The 17,965-nt window shown below is 38.1% G+C and overlaps 1 protein-coding gene and 1 long non-coding RNA gene across 12 annotated transcripts in view; one reads left to right on the forward strand and one right to left on the reverse strand.

Moving 5' to 3' along the window:
* LOC109419826 (uncharacterized) overlaps positions 1–6,385 on the forward strand; it is a 115,886-nt gene extending 109,501 nt beyond the window's left edge. For 7 of the 11 annotated variants that reach the window (XM_062850393.1, XM_062850388.1, XM_062850394.1 and 4 more), the window contains one exon: positions 5,102–5,236. Coding sequence is in view for 4 of the 11 variants with exons in the window: in XM_062850391.1 (XP_062706375.1) it covers positions 5,102–5,358; positions 5,712–5,828 (374 nt within the window). In the remaining 7 variants the exon portion in view is untranslated. Of the gene's footprint in view, positions 1–5,101; positions 5,359–5,711; positions 5,853–6,001 lie in introns of those variants that run through there. The other 4 variants (XM_062850391.1, XM_062850397.1, XM_062850396.1 and 1 more) reach the window with 2 other exon arrangements.
* LOC134287729 (uncharacterized) overlaps positions 1–17,965 on the reverse strand; it is a 473,313-nt gene that overhangs the window by 380,135 nt on the left and 75,213 nt on the right. The gene's annotated exons all lie outside the window — the stretch shown is intronic.

Consider the following 17,965-nt stretch of genomic DNA (forward strand, 5'->3'; position numbering starts at 1 on the left):
TTCTCCAAGAATCACAGGAGAATTATCTAGATTGAATTCCTGAAAATAATCCAAAGAAAGAATTAGAAACCCCAGACTTGAGTCCGTTGGAAATTTTATATTCCCTGAATAAATGTTGAATGAAGGAATCCATTCAACAATCTGTAGAAACCCTTAGATGGAATTTCACCAGCAACTGTTCCCTCGAAAGCATTGCTGAAATAATTCATAGACGGAAATCCTGGATAAACCTTCAGCAGGAATTAGTGGAGGAATCCTCAGAAGAAAATTTACTTAATACCAAAAATACGTGAAGAAACAAAAAATCAAATAAATCAATTACCCAGGATTTTTTTTATTCCAGTCTCTGGATATTCGAACCCCACGTGTTTCAAGCGTTCATTGACCAACGAGCAGTTTGGTTTTTTTTTTTCTAAATTTCCACAATATTCCCCGTCAAGTTTCGTCCCTGTATTTTTTTTTTTTTTTTTAATTCCAAAAGGTTCGCATCAGAGTCCCGGATGAATTCTTTCCACCGTAGTCTGAATCACTATCTTATCAGTATAATAGCATCCAAGGATCGCACCAAATAATACTCGCTGAAATCCTATTAAAAGTTATCCCGGAAATCCAGCGGAATGATCTCGAAATGTTATAGAGATGAACCAGCCAAGGGCTGAAAGTCTATATAATAAAGCTAAATTAACCTTCACGTACCCGACCCCCGACATCTCATTTTCAAAATGCTGGCGTTTCGTCAATTTTCATTCGATTTTTTTGAAGTCGCCCTCAATCGATCACAAATTGGTGCTAGTTCATTATACTCAAGTGGCCATGTATTATCCGGAAGCATTCCGGGGATATTCTGGATTGTACTAGGGTCAGCGGGTGGGGTCTGTTTTGCCAAATGAGTAAAAGTGATTATTTTATGTTTTATTGTGGTTGAGAGGCCCCCACGGAACCTATTCTAGGTGTTTCGGAAAGGTCACATCATTTCATACATACTTCAGTCATTTTGATCTGCTCCATTCTCTTGAAATCATAAAGATCAATACGTCGCACGGCATGTCTGCCCATAACTGCATATTTGTAACATTTGCATATTTTGCTGGTATTGAGTTAATATTGGGGATCATTATCAAATTACAAGTGCTTTCGACCACATGAATAAAATAATCAAGTTTGTTCTAGAATTTATGAAAAAAATACCAAGTCATTTTGTCTCATTGACCAATGTGACCGCATAACAGTTACACTAGGAAAACAGACTGGCTTTGATACGTGACATCAATCATACTGAGGTCCGATTTATTTTTTGACAATTCCCCCAGCATACAGGAAGTGCTGTAGAAAATTTTATTGCTATACGACTGATGACAAATTTATGGGAAATTTTTAAAATTTCGATTTATTCTTATACTATCTAAAGTTGCAACTTTGGGTTCCATTTTCTCCAATGCCTACTTTTGTCGAATATTACTGTTATGCGGTTATGGGCAGATGTGTTGGTTGCAAATCAGAAATGTCCCTGATGGCAACCCCATGGAACCTATGCTAGATGTTCCGGGGTGTCCATATTAGTTGATACAGATTTCAGTCTATCGTTTCTGACTCAGTCATTCTAAATCATGAAGATTGATATCTCGCACGGCATGTCTAGGTTGAAAACAAGAAGTGTCCTCAATGAGGCCCCGTGGAACCTGTCACGGGAATCCGGATGGATCAACTCATTCAAATCTGGTTATCGCAGTTGTGTTTCACTGTTCGCAGTAAAAAAAAAATCGCTGACAATCGATGGGTCATGCACAATAACACACGAAATAATCAGTTTTTAGCCATTTTGGCAACCCCCTGACCCCAGCACAATCCGGAATATCCCTGGAATGGTTCCAGATATTTCATGGCCACTCGAGTATAATAAACTAGCACTAATTTATGCTCGATTGAGGTCGACTTCAAAAAAAAAAATCCGATGAAAATTGACGAAATGCCAACATTTTGAAAATGAGTTGTCGGGGGTCGGGTACGTGAAGGTTAATCAATCAATCTCGAAATGATGACAGCGTTTACCTCGGCATGCTCCAGAACTCTGTTAAAATATAAAAAACTGGATTTTCCACGGAAACCTGTCCGAAAGTATTAAATTTGAATATGTTCCTATCTTCAATTTTTTTTAATTTATCAATCTTTATATCTTTCGACATCCTTTCTCTCCTTTCCCTCTAAATCTTTTCTTCCTATCTTTCAATAATCATATCGTTTTATTTTCCTATTTAATATTTTCAAATATTCAAAAAAAATCCTATCTTTATATTATATCTATCTGCCACTCTCCGAGGTTTAATCGTCTACACAATCTTTTATAACGGAAAACGATTTGCCCGACGTTTCGACACATAGGTTGTGTCTTCTTTAGGGACACTTAGTTTTTATATATACTACTTTTTTGAACAATCACAAGGTCTTGTCTTGTTTCTTACACTAGTTTTTTGTGTCTGGTCTAATGTTGCATCTGTACTCTATCGGTTTTCTATTGGTACATACTGTTAAGTGGGTAATAAATGTTCAACCCGCTAGCGGTCGCGTCGTGTACTGTGTACACGCACCATGAAAAATGCACGCTTGTGGTACACAGCGTGAGCGCGGCGTCGCTGCAGGTAGTCAAAGACCCGACTGCTCGAGGGTTAAATTGTGTCGCGTAGCATATCCTTAACATATTATATATAGATATAGGGGAAATTACCTATTCTCGGCCGTTTTGTTCTCTTCGTCTAAGGGTTTTTTTTTTTTGAAACCTATTGAACTCATAGTTGGTCTAAAATCCTTCCCAACTAAGCTGAATTATATAGCCAAGTTTCAGGCAATTTGGCTGACAAAAACCCCCCATGACGAAGAGAACAAACCTGCCGATAATACTCATTGTCACCCTAGATAGATAGATATCAACTTTCTATTTTTCAATCTTATTATCTTTCCACCTCGATATCTTTTTATCCCTTTGACTTCTAATCTTCCCATCTTTTATTTCAATTATCCTATCTATCTATCTATATAAATAAAAATATGTTTGATGCCCCTTTGAGACAACAAAACTCACGAATGTATGAACCGATCAGCATCACTCTTTCGCGGTTCGATTCGTTTTCATGGTGGTTGTGTGTATAAAAAAAAGTAAGAAAACTGTTAGAGTACTGATTTTATGCATTTTCGTGAGCTGCGAAGAAAAGCAACACGATCGAAATAAAATTAGAGTGCGGTGCAGTAATGACCTCAACAGTTGTAAAACCACCACATCTTGGCAAAGCAAAGTTTACTGGGACAGCTAGCTATGGATATTGTATTCTTTGTATCATCCTATATCCCAATGTTCTATCTTCATATTTTCCTAAAGCTCTATATACTAACCTTTCCATATTCAAAATTCTTTAAACTCCTTTTTCCATTTTTACTATCTTATTACTTCCCTACTCATCTTCCTATGTCTCTTTTTTATTTGTCTACATTTCAATATATTTATCTTCCAATCTTCTTATGCATGCATATTCAAATTTTCCTATCCTTGAATCTTCCTTTCTCATTACTCTATAGGGAAAAGAGGGGCATAACGCTCCGGCTAAGCATAGGTGATCATAAACCTCGAATAATGCTTATTTTAAGGTTGTATTCTGCATTGGAGAGCAGTTTACTTCATTACCTAAGCAACTTCAACTTTTGGCCCGCGTGCCCACAAAATCTTCCATTCAAACAAACAATTCAAAAAAGTGTTACTTTTTAGGTGCCGGAAAACTGCAGGAGGCAAAACGCCTTTTTGGGTGAGGCAAAATGCCCGCTGCCATTTTCCGCTTTGACTTGTTGCGAAATACCAAGGGGCTCCATCGAACTCTTCCCAGCAGCAAATGAAGGAGTAGGAGGCGCGTGGTAGTTTAATGGGTTCATTCCATATAATCAGCGCGCAATGTCTTAATTTCTGTGCGCTGCAAATTAGGGAATCTTTCCAAATGTGGAAAATCGTTGTTTTTCACGCTTTTCTTTCGACAATAGCAGCCGTTCTTGGGCTTAACCTGCTCAGTTTGAGTTCTAGTATGCTTGCATCTAACGAAGACCTTCACAATATGATGAAATCGCGTGAAGGCGTTTTGCCCCCGGTGGGCGTTATGCCCGCAGTTCCCCTATTATCTTTGCTCTTTATCATCCTATCTTTGAATCTGTCTATCTTTCTGCCTCCCTAACTAACTTTTTTTTCAATCATCTTTATCTGTCCATAACTGCATAATTGTAACATTTGCAGTTTTTGCCTTTAGTACTTTCATCCACCCAAATGAACTTTATAGGTTTGTTTTGCAAAATGTGTAACAAATACCAAGTTGTTTTGTCTCATTAGATAATATTCATGAATGTAACCGCATAACAGTCACACTGGAAATACACACTGACCTCATAGCGTACCATATTTTGGTCTGATTATTTTTTTTCAACTATTCGTCCAGCATACAAAAAGAGTTGAAGAAAATTTCATAGCAAAAGGATTAATTTTGAATTATTGTCATTTTTTTTTAAATATTGTTTCATCTTTATACCAGCACATATAGCAAACTTTCAACTCTATTTTCTCCAATGCCTACTATTGTCGAATGTGACTGTTATGCAGTTATGGGCAGTTATCTACTCACATATTTTGGTATCTCTCTTTCTTCCAATCTCATGGTCTTCCAATCTTCTTACTTTTTATCTTTTGTATTGTTACTTCCATCTTTTATCTTATATATTTTATCTTCTGTTTCCTGTTTTTTATCTTCTATATGAATGTCCTAAACACATCTCCCTCTTTGCTTCAAGTGTTGATAAAGAATGGCGTTTTCGCCAATTCATCCTTTTTGCAAATTTAATTATTTAATTATGAAAATTACCAGAGCCATACCGGGAACTTCTTCAAGCTTCTTCAAACTCTTTAAACGAGATGCTATGGAAAATGCGCAAAAATGTTATCGATACTGCCAAATTCATTATATCTACCTTTAAAAAAATAATCAACATTAAAAGACTGTCAAAACATCGCAATTGTGCTCACCTGTTCCCTCTCTCTCTCGTTTTCTCTCACCCCTTTCCCGGACGACGACAACAGCCCCGAATGAGTACCATATCCCAGACGTGCTCGGTTCAAGCAAAGAAGGCCCGATCCGATCGGCACCGGCCTACACAATCACGGGCCGCTCGAAACCGCGACTTCCACAGTGCATCACTTTCCCTGGGCCCGGTCATTACGATGCCAAAATCGATCCGCTGGTGAAGAAGGCGCCGATGTTCTCGATGGCCACCCGCTTCCGGATGCCGACGGATGAAGCGATGAAACCGGGCCCGGCTGCGCACCACCCGGAGAAGGTAATTGGGGAGTGCACATATTGCCGTTTATGGGAAATACTGCTTTTCAAAATGATATGAATACATCTTGATTTGTCTACTACGCATAAACCTTTTAACATTATCAGCTGCCAAAAAACATGCCAAATGATGCAGTTGACTGCAAGTTATACAAAACCGCTTCTAATCAATCATTGAAAATCATTTGAAATGCAGTATATGATTACTTAATACCAGATCTTTCTTCAAATGCCAATCAAATGTACTAACATGTCGTTGCTTCTTCTCCAAAAAAAATAATGCTTCAAACGCCACCCACCTCAAAATGATCCCCAAACCCCCACCATTCCGGACCTCGCACAAACCCAATCCAGGGCTACTACATCCACCGGTCCGTCCCAGCACCGTCCTTCTCCATTCGCCACTCGCAGCACCTAGCACACAAAACACCCCGATTGGCAGATGACATTAAAAGTACTTACTGGGATTGAATAAATTCGCAATTGAAATTCTCATTTCGTGCCATGTTATAATTTATCTGTTGTTTGTATCTCTTTTTTTCCTCGTCCGGTGTCGTGTCTCTCACGCGATCACATATTTGCATGTGTCTGTATGTCTCTCATCATCCATTGTGTCACACGTACCTCCAACCCCACACAACCAGGTGAACCTAGGACACGTGCCGTCGTACAGCTTTGGGATTAAGCATTCGGAGTATCTTGGACAGTTTCCGGAACAGTCGAGCTACCGTAACCAGCTTATTTTTTGAGTTTTTTTTTTATTGATTTTTTTTTATTGTGGATATGCTTCTGCAACGAATCAGTTTATTTTTTATCATTTCATTCTTTCGTCAAGGTGCTACAAGATATTGTTTTATTACGTTTAACAACGCAGTACATGACTGCAATGGAATACATCTAGAGAAGAGTGCAAACATTACGGTATCATTTTCTGGTAAAATGATGCTTCCAAATTTGTGAGATTCAAGCTTTTGGTTTAACCATGGTTTCGTTTTGTTTTCTACGAATAAAAAATAATTACAATCCAATCCACAGTTTTACTTCATTTCGTGAAAGAAATCCCTAATGCACAATAATTTTGAAGTTTTTTTTAAGAATTGTGTTAGGGTGTCAGAAAAAAAAACAAAATTCGAAAAGTCAAGGTTCTCAACACCGAGAGAAAGAATACCGGTCAGAAGAAAATAACTACCGAAGATCAAATTTTGCTATTGAAAATGAATAGCTGAATGGCAAAATTTGTTATTGGTTTGTTGGGAATAAGAGCTAAAAGAACAAAAATAATAACTGACTTTGTTCCGGAAAATAACTCAATAATAACTTAAGTTATTCTTATAAGAACAAACCAAGGACACAATATTTCAAAATGGAAAAAAAACTGAATAAGTTATTATCGAGTTATTGAGAACAAAATAAGTACAAAATAAGTTATTTCAAAAGAGATCATCATAATTGTAAATTTTGTTCTCATGAATGGAAAAAAATGTAGTGTAAGTTCAGAAATGTTTTGTCCTTGGTTTGATCTTATTATAACAACATTAGTTATTTACTTTTTCTGGAACAAAGTGAGTTATTATTTTTTGTTCTTTTAGCGCTTATTTCCAACAAACCAATAACAAGATTTGCTCTTCATCAATATTCTATTTAAAATAAAATAAATACAAAATAACTCATCAATTACAAAATAAGTTATGATCGCGAAATATGCCTTTGGGATGTTATTTTACTTAGGATGCTCAGAACTTATTTTGTTTTGATTGCATATTTTGATATTTTTCAGTTATTTATTGTTATTCAATATTAACTCATAAATAACAATTTTTGCAATGATAACGTTTTTTGTTTAGTGTTATTCATTAATAACATAAGAATGTTAAAATAAGATATGATGGCAAAATTTGTTATTTTTATGTCCTTGGTTTGCTATTTGCCTCTACCCGGGATATACAGAGATTCATCAAACCGAATGGAATGAGGATGGAGCATTTCTTCCCTTTCTCGTACACCAAAGTGTACTGAAAGGCTATATGTTCACTCAAAAAAACGAATTTTCGATAGAAGGCTCGGTGGGTCAAGTCAAGTACCGATCAACTCAGTTCAACAAATTGAGATGATGTATGCATGTGTGTAAGTATATCTGTGCGCAAAATAAGTTCACTAACTTTTGGCACTTCCCATTGGCCGATTTTTCGGATTATAGCTCGAATCGAACCGGAATTTCACCGCATTGTTCGTTATTGAAAATGGTCCGGATCGGTCAATGTGTTCCGAAATTATGGCCATTTGAGTTATCCGGACCAGCACTGGTAGAACTGGCCGTATATAAAACTGAACCAAGCCCCATCGACCCATCAAACTGCGGCGATTTTTGTAGCCTTTAGTCTTTGATTGACGAGTTTTGTGTGAAAATCAACACTGGAGAGCAAAAATTCCACGATGTTGGCCCAAAATTCAAGATGGCGGCTCCAAATTCAAGATAGTGACTGTTTAACAGAGTTTTAGGCCCTTTAAACTATGCAATATGGAGTATATTTGGTATAGGGAAGATGTCTGAAGTCCAAAAATGGCAGGTCTACAATCCAAGATGGTGGCTTCAAATTCAAAATGGTGGCTGTTTAATCTTCCTTTTGCATCACGTTGGCAGCAGCTCGCTGACGTAGTGTACGTTTTGGGTCAAAAATGACCCTAATGCCAAAGGAGGGTTAATGGTGTTTCAGGCACTAAAACAGGAGTTCCCAACCTTTTTCAGGTGGCGACCCCCTTTAAGAATTGTCAAAACATCTGGGGCCCAATGAAAATTTTTGACAAAAAAACATGAATTAAATGAACGAATCCGAGTTTTATGAGTACAGTGAAGTAACCAAAAATTTGCTGTGGGAGGGATTTTCGACGATCAATGATACGTTTTTTTTATTCGACACTCAACGACACTCACATTTCGTAAACTATGATGTCATGTACATTCAGTTGCAGTCGTAACTTTTTTTTCTTGTGAAGGCGTTTTAAGGGCCCATATAGCCGAGGCGGTAAACGCACGGGTATTCAGCATGACCATGCTGAGGGAGACGGGTTCGATTCCCGGTCGGTCCAGGATCTTTTCGTAAAGGAAATTTCCTTGACTTCCTTGGGCATAGAGTATCTTCGTGCCTGCCACACGATATACGCATGCAAAATGGTCATTGGCAGAGGAAGCTCTCAGTTAATAACTGTGGAAGTGCTCAAAGAACACTAAGCTGAGAAGCAGGCTTTGTCCCAGTGAGGACGTTACGCCAAGAAGAGAGAGAGAGAGAGAGAGGAGCGTTTTATACTGAGAATTTGTTCCTTAAATTATGGCTTTTGAGGGTAGCGGTATTCATAATTAAAAATAAGTATAATTTGCACAGAATAGAACAAAAATTCAACATTTTATTTTGTAACATCGCGCCCCCCCTGGACTGGCTTCACGCCCCCCAGGGGGCCGCTGACCACCGGTTGGGAATCCGTGCTCTAAAATCATGCAATATGGCATGGGGAAGATGTCCCAAATCCGAAAATAGTCACCAGAATATCCAAGATTCCAAAATTCCAAGATAACGACTCAAAATTCAACATGGCGGCTGCATAATGGTGTTTGAGGCTCTAAAACAATGCGTTATGGGTATATTTGATTTGGGGAAGATGTCAAGAATCCAGAAATGACGACTAAAATATCCAAGATAGAGGTCTCAAATCCAAGATGGCGGCTCAAATTTCAAGATGGCTGGTGTTCTAGGCCCTAATACCATGCAGTATGCAAGATGGTACTGGAGTTTGAGGCTCTAGAACTTTTCAATATGGGTCTGGTATGGGGAAGAAGTTTGGAGGAAAAAAATGGCAACCAGAATATTTAAGATAATGAACTTCAATCCAAAATGGCGGCAAAAAATTCAAGATGGCGACTTTTTTAATAGTTTAAGTCTCATACATCAAAAAGCCAATCTTTCAGGGATTCCTCCAGTAATTTCTCCAGGGATTCCTCCTGAAAGTGTTTCAGTGATTCTTTAAAGAAGTACTGTAGGATTTTTTTTAGGGATTCGTCCAGGGACTCCTCATGGAATTTATGCAAGGTTTTCTCCAGGAAAAGAGATTTGCCAAGGAATTCCTCTAGAGATTCCTCCAGGAATGCTTACAGGCATGTCTCTAGGAATTTCTCCAGGAATCCTCTAGGGTTTTCTTAAGGAACTCTTATAGGAATTCGTTTAGGAATTCCTCCAGATATTCCTCCAGGCATTCCTCATAGATCATCCAGGGACTCCTCTAGAAATACAGGGGATGTCCAAAATGTTTGGGATAGGCAACTTTTTTTCTCCCAGAAAAAAAATCAACATGCTGTAACTTTTCATGAGAGCATCAAAAAATCTCAAATTTTGACTGTTTGTCAACCTATTATATGTGCATCATTGGCACAAATTTGGGCTCGATTGAATAATTTTTCGCGAAGTTAGAACCATTCGAGTAAAACACTATTTTTTAGACAACTCATGTTTGAACTGTCATATCTCGGAAACCAGTGAATCGAATTGAATGAATTTTTTAACGTTTATCAACAATATATTGATACTTAATACGACGTAATAAAATGTAATATTTTCTCACGGCGAATTAAGTTATACCGGGTTGAAATTTTTACCCATATAGAGGAAAATAAGTCGAATTTACAATACCACTCAAAAATTATTAAATTATTTCTTCCTTCAACCTTAATAGGCTCTAATATATCTGATTAGAGATAATTTGAAAACAGAAGTGGAAAATCTTTGGATATCAACAACGTTTAAATATTTTCAACGTTTTAAAAGTACCTATGTTTTAATAGTTTGTGAAGCATTTATATATTGTTAGTGTACGTTCAAAATTTCATTAAATTCGGTTCACTGGTTTCCGAGATATGACAGCTCAAAAATGAGTTGTCTAAAAAATAGTGTTTTACCCGAACGGTTCTAACTTTGCGAAATATTCATCAATCGAGCCCAAATTTGTACCAATGATGCACATATAGCAGGTTGACAAACAGTCAAAATTTGAGATTTTTTGATGCACGCTATTAAAAGTTATAGCATATTGAACTTTTTGTGAGAGAAAAAAAAGTTGCCTATCCCAAACATTTTGGCCATCCCCTGTACCTTCAAGAATTATACCAGGAATTGCCCCAGGAATTTCTTAAGAAATTCCTCCATGAGTTCATCTAGGAATTCCTTCAGAAATTACTACGGCAATTTATCCAGCAATTTCTCCAGGAAGTCTTCCAAGAAATCCTTTAGGGATTCTATCGTAAATTCCCCCAGGAATGTCTCACGGAGTTTATCCAAGAATTATTTTAAGAATTCCTCCAGTGAATCCTGCATTAATACCTCCTGGAGATTCATGTAGAAATTCTTTCAAGGATTTCTTCAGTGTTCCTCCTTACAGGAATTTAATCGTGAATTCTTCCAGGATATTCTGCTCCAGGGCTTCGTCCAAAGATTCCACCTGAAATTCCTCCAGAAATTTACCAAAAATGCCTTCATGGATTTCTCTAACGACTCTTCCAGAGATTCCTCTACGAAATTCTCCGATGATTGCTCTATTAATTACCCCAGAAAATCCATCAAGAGTTCTTCCCGGAATTTCTCCAGGAATTCCTTTGAGAATTCCTGTAGGAGTTTCTTCAGAAATTTCTCCAGGGATTCTTCCCAGAACTCCTGTAGAGATTTCTCCAGGAATTCATTCAGGGATTCCTCCGGGGATAGTTCCATGGAATTTTCCCAAAAATTTCTCCTGTGATTCCACCAAAAATTTATCCAGCGGTTCTTTGCAACCTCCTGAGGTTCCTCCAGAAATTACTTCAGGGATTTCTCCAGGGATTTTTCCAAGAATTTTTCCAATGTATTCTTCCAAGAAGTTCTCCAAAATTTCTCTAAGGATTCACCCAGGAATTCCTCAAGAGGTTTAGTCAGAATTTATTCCAGGGATTCCTCCCAGAATTCCTCTAGGGACTCCTCCAGTAATTGATCCAGGGATTCCTTCAGGATTTTTTCCAGGGTTTGCTTCAAGAATTTCTCCAGAATTTCAACCAGGAATTTATCCTGAAATTTCTTCAGGGTTTCCTTCAGATATTCCTCCAGGAATTCCTCTACGGATTCATCCAGGAACTTCTCCAGGGATTTCTCTAAGAATGCATCCAGGGATTGCACGACTCCTTCGTCTAGTAATTTCTCCAGGAATGCCTCCAGTTATTCCTTCAGAAATTCCTCCTGGGATTCCTCCAAGAATTCCTTTAGGAATTTTTCTAGGGATTCCTCCAAGTATTCCTCCAGAAATTTATCGAGCTATTTATCCCGGAGTGAAGCGGACCTGGTGTGATGGTTAGAACACTTGACTATCACGCCGAGGACCTGGGATCGAACCCCACTCCCGACAAACTCGCAAAATGTGAGTTCTTCCTTCGGAAGGGAAGTAAAGCGTGGGTCCCGAGATGAAGTAGCCTAGGGCTAAAAATCTCGTTAATACAAATAAAAAAAAAATATCCCGGAATCCCTCAACAGATTTTCTTCAAAACTTCTCTAGGGATTGCACTCATAATTGCTATAAGAAATCCTAAATAAATTCATCCATGAATTCCAGCTGGTATACTTTCAGAAATTTCTCCAGAAAATCCTACAGGTTTTACTCCATGCATACCTGCAGCACAGACGAACAGACGTCTCACTCTACACACCTCCCATCGTTTCCCCTTTCAACGAACCATTTAAATATTCTGTAGTTCGCAAATCTCTCGCTCATGGAGCTCGCATAATTTTTGCTCTTGTTTGGCGTTTGCTCACTACCGCCATCTACTCATTGGGTTTGCGAAACACAGTGTTATTAGCATTGGGCGGTTATACCTTTGTGACGATGATTTTAATCACACTTTGTCCCAAATGATACGTCAGTTTGTCTGTGCTTGCCATTTCTCTAGGAATACGTTCCAAGAGTCCTCCATTCTTTCCGCGTTTTCTCTAGAAATTCATTTCAAGGTCTTCTCAAGGAGCTCCTTCTTAGTTTTTTTTTCCTTGGGGTTTGCTCAGGATTTTTTCAGAAGTTCTTTCTGTGATTCCTCCAGGAGTTGAAGGGACCGTCTTGGATTCCTAAAGGGAGTCCTTCCGGGAAGCAACCAATAGTTATTTATGTGACGTTACATAAAGTTGATTTTTTCAGCACGAGTCGTAGATTTATTCAACAAGGCTTGCCGAGTCCACTAGGGCACTGCATGAGTGATTCCAATTGGAAGCTGTACTTACACTTTGTACAACGCCTAAATGTATTCTATTCCAATTCTACTATATCGAACTGGTTGCCGTTGCGCTACTTTCTCTTTCTACCCTATCATGGTAGAATGATAAGCATGATGATATTGGTGTGTTTGACTGTTGGTTGTTCCTTTTTCCAGTTGGATTTGGAGTCCATTATGAGGTGCCGTTCGCCGATGTCCATGTATCCGGGTCCGTTTGAGCCATGGGCTCAGAAGAGGGTCAGTGTCAGTGTCAGCTGCTCTGAGGAGGAAAGAGTAACTGACGAAAGTGCCGGGGTTGGGATCGAACCCATGACCTAGAGTGGGTCATCGCTTATATGGAAAAATGAAAAATTCAATGGTATTCCATCAGATCAAAGCTTTTTTGATCCCATTTCAGGACCAAAATAAGTGTGCGAAATTTGGGCACGATCGGTTATGTCTACGTTTTGCGCATCGCGTTTGAAGTTTGTATGGGGTTTTACATAGGAAAACACACTTCTTTGCATATTTCTCATAACAAGCTCGATTTTTTCTAAAACCGTGTAACCGATAAAATGAAGGCATAGTCTAGAGTGTCCTGAAAAAAATTGTCGAAGACTGCGAAGTAATCTGATGCTTATGAAAAAAGTTATAGCTTTGGCATTGCTTGGCGAAACAGCATGATTTTGTTCTTGTACCGATTTTTCAAACCCTCTAAGCAGAATACCCTGTTCGAATGAGTGTAATCAGTTTCGTACCTTTTAATTCCGCCTTATGTACATAGGGCGGAATTAAAAGGTACGAAACTGATTACACTCATTCGAAAAATGATTTTGTTGCTATTGTTATTCCTTTACATGTTAAAACATAAACACATACATGCGGTTTGTTGGTTATAACTATTTTCTCAAGCATCGGATCGCTTTGCGGTCTTCAACAAAGTTTTTCAGAACATCCTAGGCTATCATTTTACAGTATCGGTTAAAAAGTTTCAGACAAACTTTTTCAACGTACGGCAAAAATGCAAAAAAAAAGTATGTTTTCCCATACAAAATCCCATACAAATTTCAATTGCAATGCGCAAAGTGTAGACGCAACCGATCGTGCTCAAATTTTGTACAGATACTCAGGACACGAAACGGAACCGAAAAAGCTTTGATCTGAGAAAACGGTTCCGATGACCCACACTAATGATTACCTCTAAACGTTCGCACCATGGACCTTGTCCAACACACCTCCTGCAGTGCTACGATGCCGAACCCGCGGTCCTTCAGTAGACCGGCGAGTATGCGAGTGCACCCAATGAAGTTGGGAGATCGGCACTATCACGTACCGAGTTTCCAATTGCAAGTCTTTTTTGTTCGCTGAAATTGAACTTTTTAAATAGGCTATTTATAAAAATACCTGATTTTAAAATTTTCACTTTTTACCTTAACTTTTAAACAATTCGGGATTGAAATTGAAATGCATGGTTCACGCACACGTGGTCAATGTGCAAAATTGGGGGTACTGTTGTGTAGGTTTTTGGATAAACTTCAATTAGATATGAGATTCGGGGAAAGACATTTCGCTTGGGGTCTGGGCAAACTTCCAGTGGGCTTGTGGGAAATGTGGGATCCTAGTAATTGAATAGTGTGATTGAATGCAAAATTAGTTAGAGATAGTGTGCGCTGTGTAAAGTGCTAATTTATGACTTGCTGGTGAAGCTCCTCAAGGACTTCTTTTTGGGAATCCTCTAGGAGTTCCCCCAGGAATATTTTGCGATTTTTCTGGGCATTCTTCTTGAGATTCCTTCAAGAATTACTTTCTCTATTTGTACATAAATTCCTTCCAAAATTCCTCGGAAAGATTCTTTGAGAGGATTTCTTTTGAATTCCTTCTAAAATTCTTTATGGGATTCGTTCGGAATATATTTCTGAGAGGGTCTCCAGTTAGCCTAGTGGTTGAAGCTATGAATCGGCAATCCAGAGACGGAGGGTTCGATTCTCGTTCCGGTTGGGAAAATTTTCTCGACTCCCTGGGCATAGTGTATCATTGTTTTGTATTGTCACACAATTCACAAATTCATGCAATGGCAGGCAAGGAAAGACTTTCAATTAATAATTATGGAAGTGCTCTAAGAACACTAAGTTGAAGAAAGGCAGGCTAAGTTCCAATGCGAACGTCGAGCCATAAGGACGAAGAAAAAGATATTATATATATTCCTAAATAATGCCAGACAGAAATTCAGGAGGATTATCCGGAGAATTCCTAAGATTCCTTGGATTACCTTTGAAAAAATCTTGAAGTTCCTGGATAAACCCCGGAGCACCTGAAGAAACCCCAAAAAAAAATCCTGGAATGAATCTCAAGAAAAGTTCGCAGGGGAATCCCGGAAAAAGACCCTGAAAAAACTCAGGAGAAACTCCTGTAAGCATCCAAGAGGAAACTTCTAAAGAAATCCTAAATAAACAGCTCGAAGAATCTCATATAGACCTTCCTGAGGAATCCTGAAAAAATCGAGGAAGGAATTTCTGGAGGAATCCCAGAAGGTATTCCTGAAGTAACTTCTAGGGGAATTCCGGAAGAAAGCCTTGAAGGAATCCTAGAAAGAGATCATGGTGGAAGCTCCCAACAAGTCATAAATAAGAACACTTTCTCAACTTCTCAAAGTATGATTTCTCGAAAATTTCTAATTTTGACATTTCATATATTAGAAACGCAAAGTAATCTTACACAAGGTGTTGTTATACCTATATATTTTTTGATGTTTTGTGTCATCCTCACTGGTATAGAGACATCTCATAATACAGTCGACTCTCCACATGTCGATGTTCTTCATCTAGATATCTTGATCGGTCCCTTCAATCTGCATACATTTTACCTTTCTACATGTCGATATCTCCTTATCTCGATATCCCTCTATCTCGATGTGATCTCGTTCGTTTTTGTTCTAGATTTTTTCTCCATATGTCGATATGCCCGTTTTTACAGGTTGCTAGATTTCGTTTCTTAGGTGCAAAACATTCTGGGAAGTCGAAGTGACATCTGTTTGTTGACTTTTTTTTGTCTGTATTAACGAGATTTTTAACCCTAGGCTAGTTCATCTCGGAGTATCTGTTTGTTGACGGTTTTCCCTAGTTACGGACGATTTTTCAATCTAGTGTGGTTCTTGTGTTCGATCTCTCCCTATCTCGATGGTCCCTTCAATATCGAGATGTAAAGAGTCAACTGTATTATCAGTATAGTTGCTTTCGCTATGTTTATCATTACACATTTAAATATATGGTAAATGAAACTTCGTAATATTAAAATGAGATGAACCAGCTTGGGGATGAAAATTTCTATAATAATGAAATAATGATAATAGGACACGTTCAGTGTAATACTAGAATTGTTGTAATGAGCTGCATTGTCGTATGGTGAGAAGGTGAATTCTCCGTTTCTGCAATGACATGGTGCTAAAAGCGTGGGTATTCTGATTCTTTGCCTATTTTAATGCTGTTTGATCAAAACTTTGGGTAACTGTGTTGATATTTTCTCCATTTCTTGCAACTTGAGCAACACATTTATCCACAGTTTTACTCAAAAATCTTCCATAGACTTACATTATCAACCATGTATACTGATTTTTTCATATTTTTCTGAATTTTGTTATATTGTGGGTTACCCAAAATGTCATGGGACTAATTTCTTAAAATCTACAGTTGCAGCAGTAATGGGACGCAATCATCGAAGTACCCGATTGAAAGTAGTTATGATGGTGAGATGATCAATTCTCCATTTCTGCAATGAAATGATGCCAACAGCGTGGGTAGAAATCATTTTCTTGACCAATTTAATGATGTCTGAGCAAAAGTTTGGGTAACTGTAGTAGTAACCACAGATATCCAAACTTTTGCTGAAACAGCATCAAATTAGGCAAGAAATGATAATACCCACGCTGTTGGCTTCATTTCATTGCAGAAATGGAGAATTGATCCTCTCACCATACAAAAATCCAGCTCACTACTTTCAATCAAGTACTTCACAGATTGCGTCCTATTGGTTTTGCTATGAACAGTAACGTTACGCAACCCATCGGGATCGGTGAACCTCTTGAAAACCTAAGAGGTGTTACACTTTTGACTACCAAACTTCCTAAATCTAAGAACTGAAATGTACGTTCCTTATAATATTTGGTCACCCTATAATCGATCATGTTTCCTAATTAGTTCAAACTACAGTGCGAGAAATAAGTATAAAGACAGAGCTGATTTCCATACAAAATAATCATGTTTGACGAGCAAAATCTCCGTTTCTAGCGATCCGATTGTAATGGAATTTGAGCTGCAACCTTAAAATAACAATAATTTCAGCTAGTACCATAAACCATCATCCATGCAAATGTTTACATTGACTTTTCAGATTCAAATAAATATAAAGACACTATTTCCATGCAAAATGTAAACATTTGCGTGGATGATGATTTCTAATATTAGCTAAAATTCTAGTTATTTTAAGTTTGCAGCCAAAATTCCATCACAATCGAATCGCTAGTAACAGATATTTTTGATCCTCAATCATAATTATTTTGTATGGAAATCAGCTCTGTCTTTATACTTTTTTCTCGCACTGTATAAGAAATAGCTTTCCAGTCTTGACCAAAATAAAACTACATATGGCTACTTCTTGGGTTTCGACTTGGGGCCATTTTCAGGGACTTTTAAAGATTTTCCATCCACACTGGGTATACTTCATACAAACAACCGCTGTGGTGATGAATAAAACCGTCTACTTTATATAACTAATGTGATAGCATTTCTGAGCAATACTGATCTGAGTCTTATTGCAAAATATCCAACATCTGCTACCCCACAATAATATCAAATTTCAGCCATGCAACTATGTAGTAAACCACAATATCTAGAAACTCTGTCAGTAATAGAATACGCATTACTATCTATAGTACTATCTTTGCGTAATCCCAGATTCAAGTTGCAAGCGTCACCACACCCAACGGGTCATCTCAATGTTTGTTTTCCCCAAAACAAATGCGATTTGGGAAGACTGACTTCTAGGTTCCCACTATTGTTCCGCTTATCTAACCGTTTGCAACCTGTCGTCTGAACCATTGCGTTACGTTGTAAATCATTACGTGTCTTCTTATTTGTTTGTAGTGATTCATCCATTGGAGCTTGTCGATTTCAGAATACATAGTTTCTGATTGCAATCGCGAACATGAATGGTGTGCCTGAAATTACGCGGTTCGTCACTTGACTCCAGGTTATTCCCCTATGAAACGGATACATTGCGTGCCAGGGGAACATGTGTAGAACACGTTTTCGTAGTAGCGTAAGGTCATGAGAATATCTGATTATTCTCTAAAGTTTTCAATTTATTC

The sequence above is a fragment of the Aedes albopictus genome, chromosome 2, assembly GCF_035046485.1.
Source record: "Aedes albopictus strain Foshan chromosome 2, AalbF5, whole genome shotgun sequence".
Classification (NCBI taxonomy): domain Eukaryota; kingdom Metazoa; phylum Arthropoda; class Insecta; order Diptera; family Culicidae; genus Aedes; species Aedes albopictus.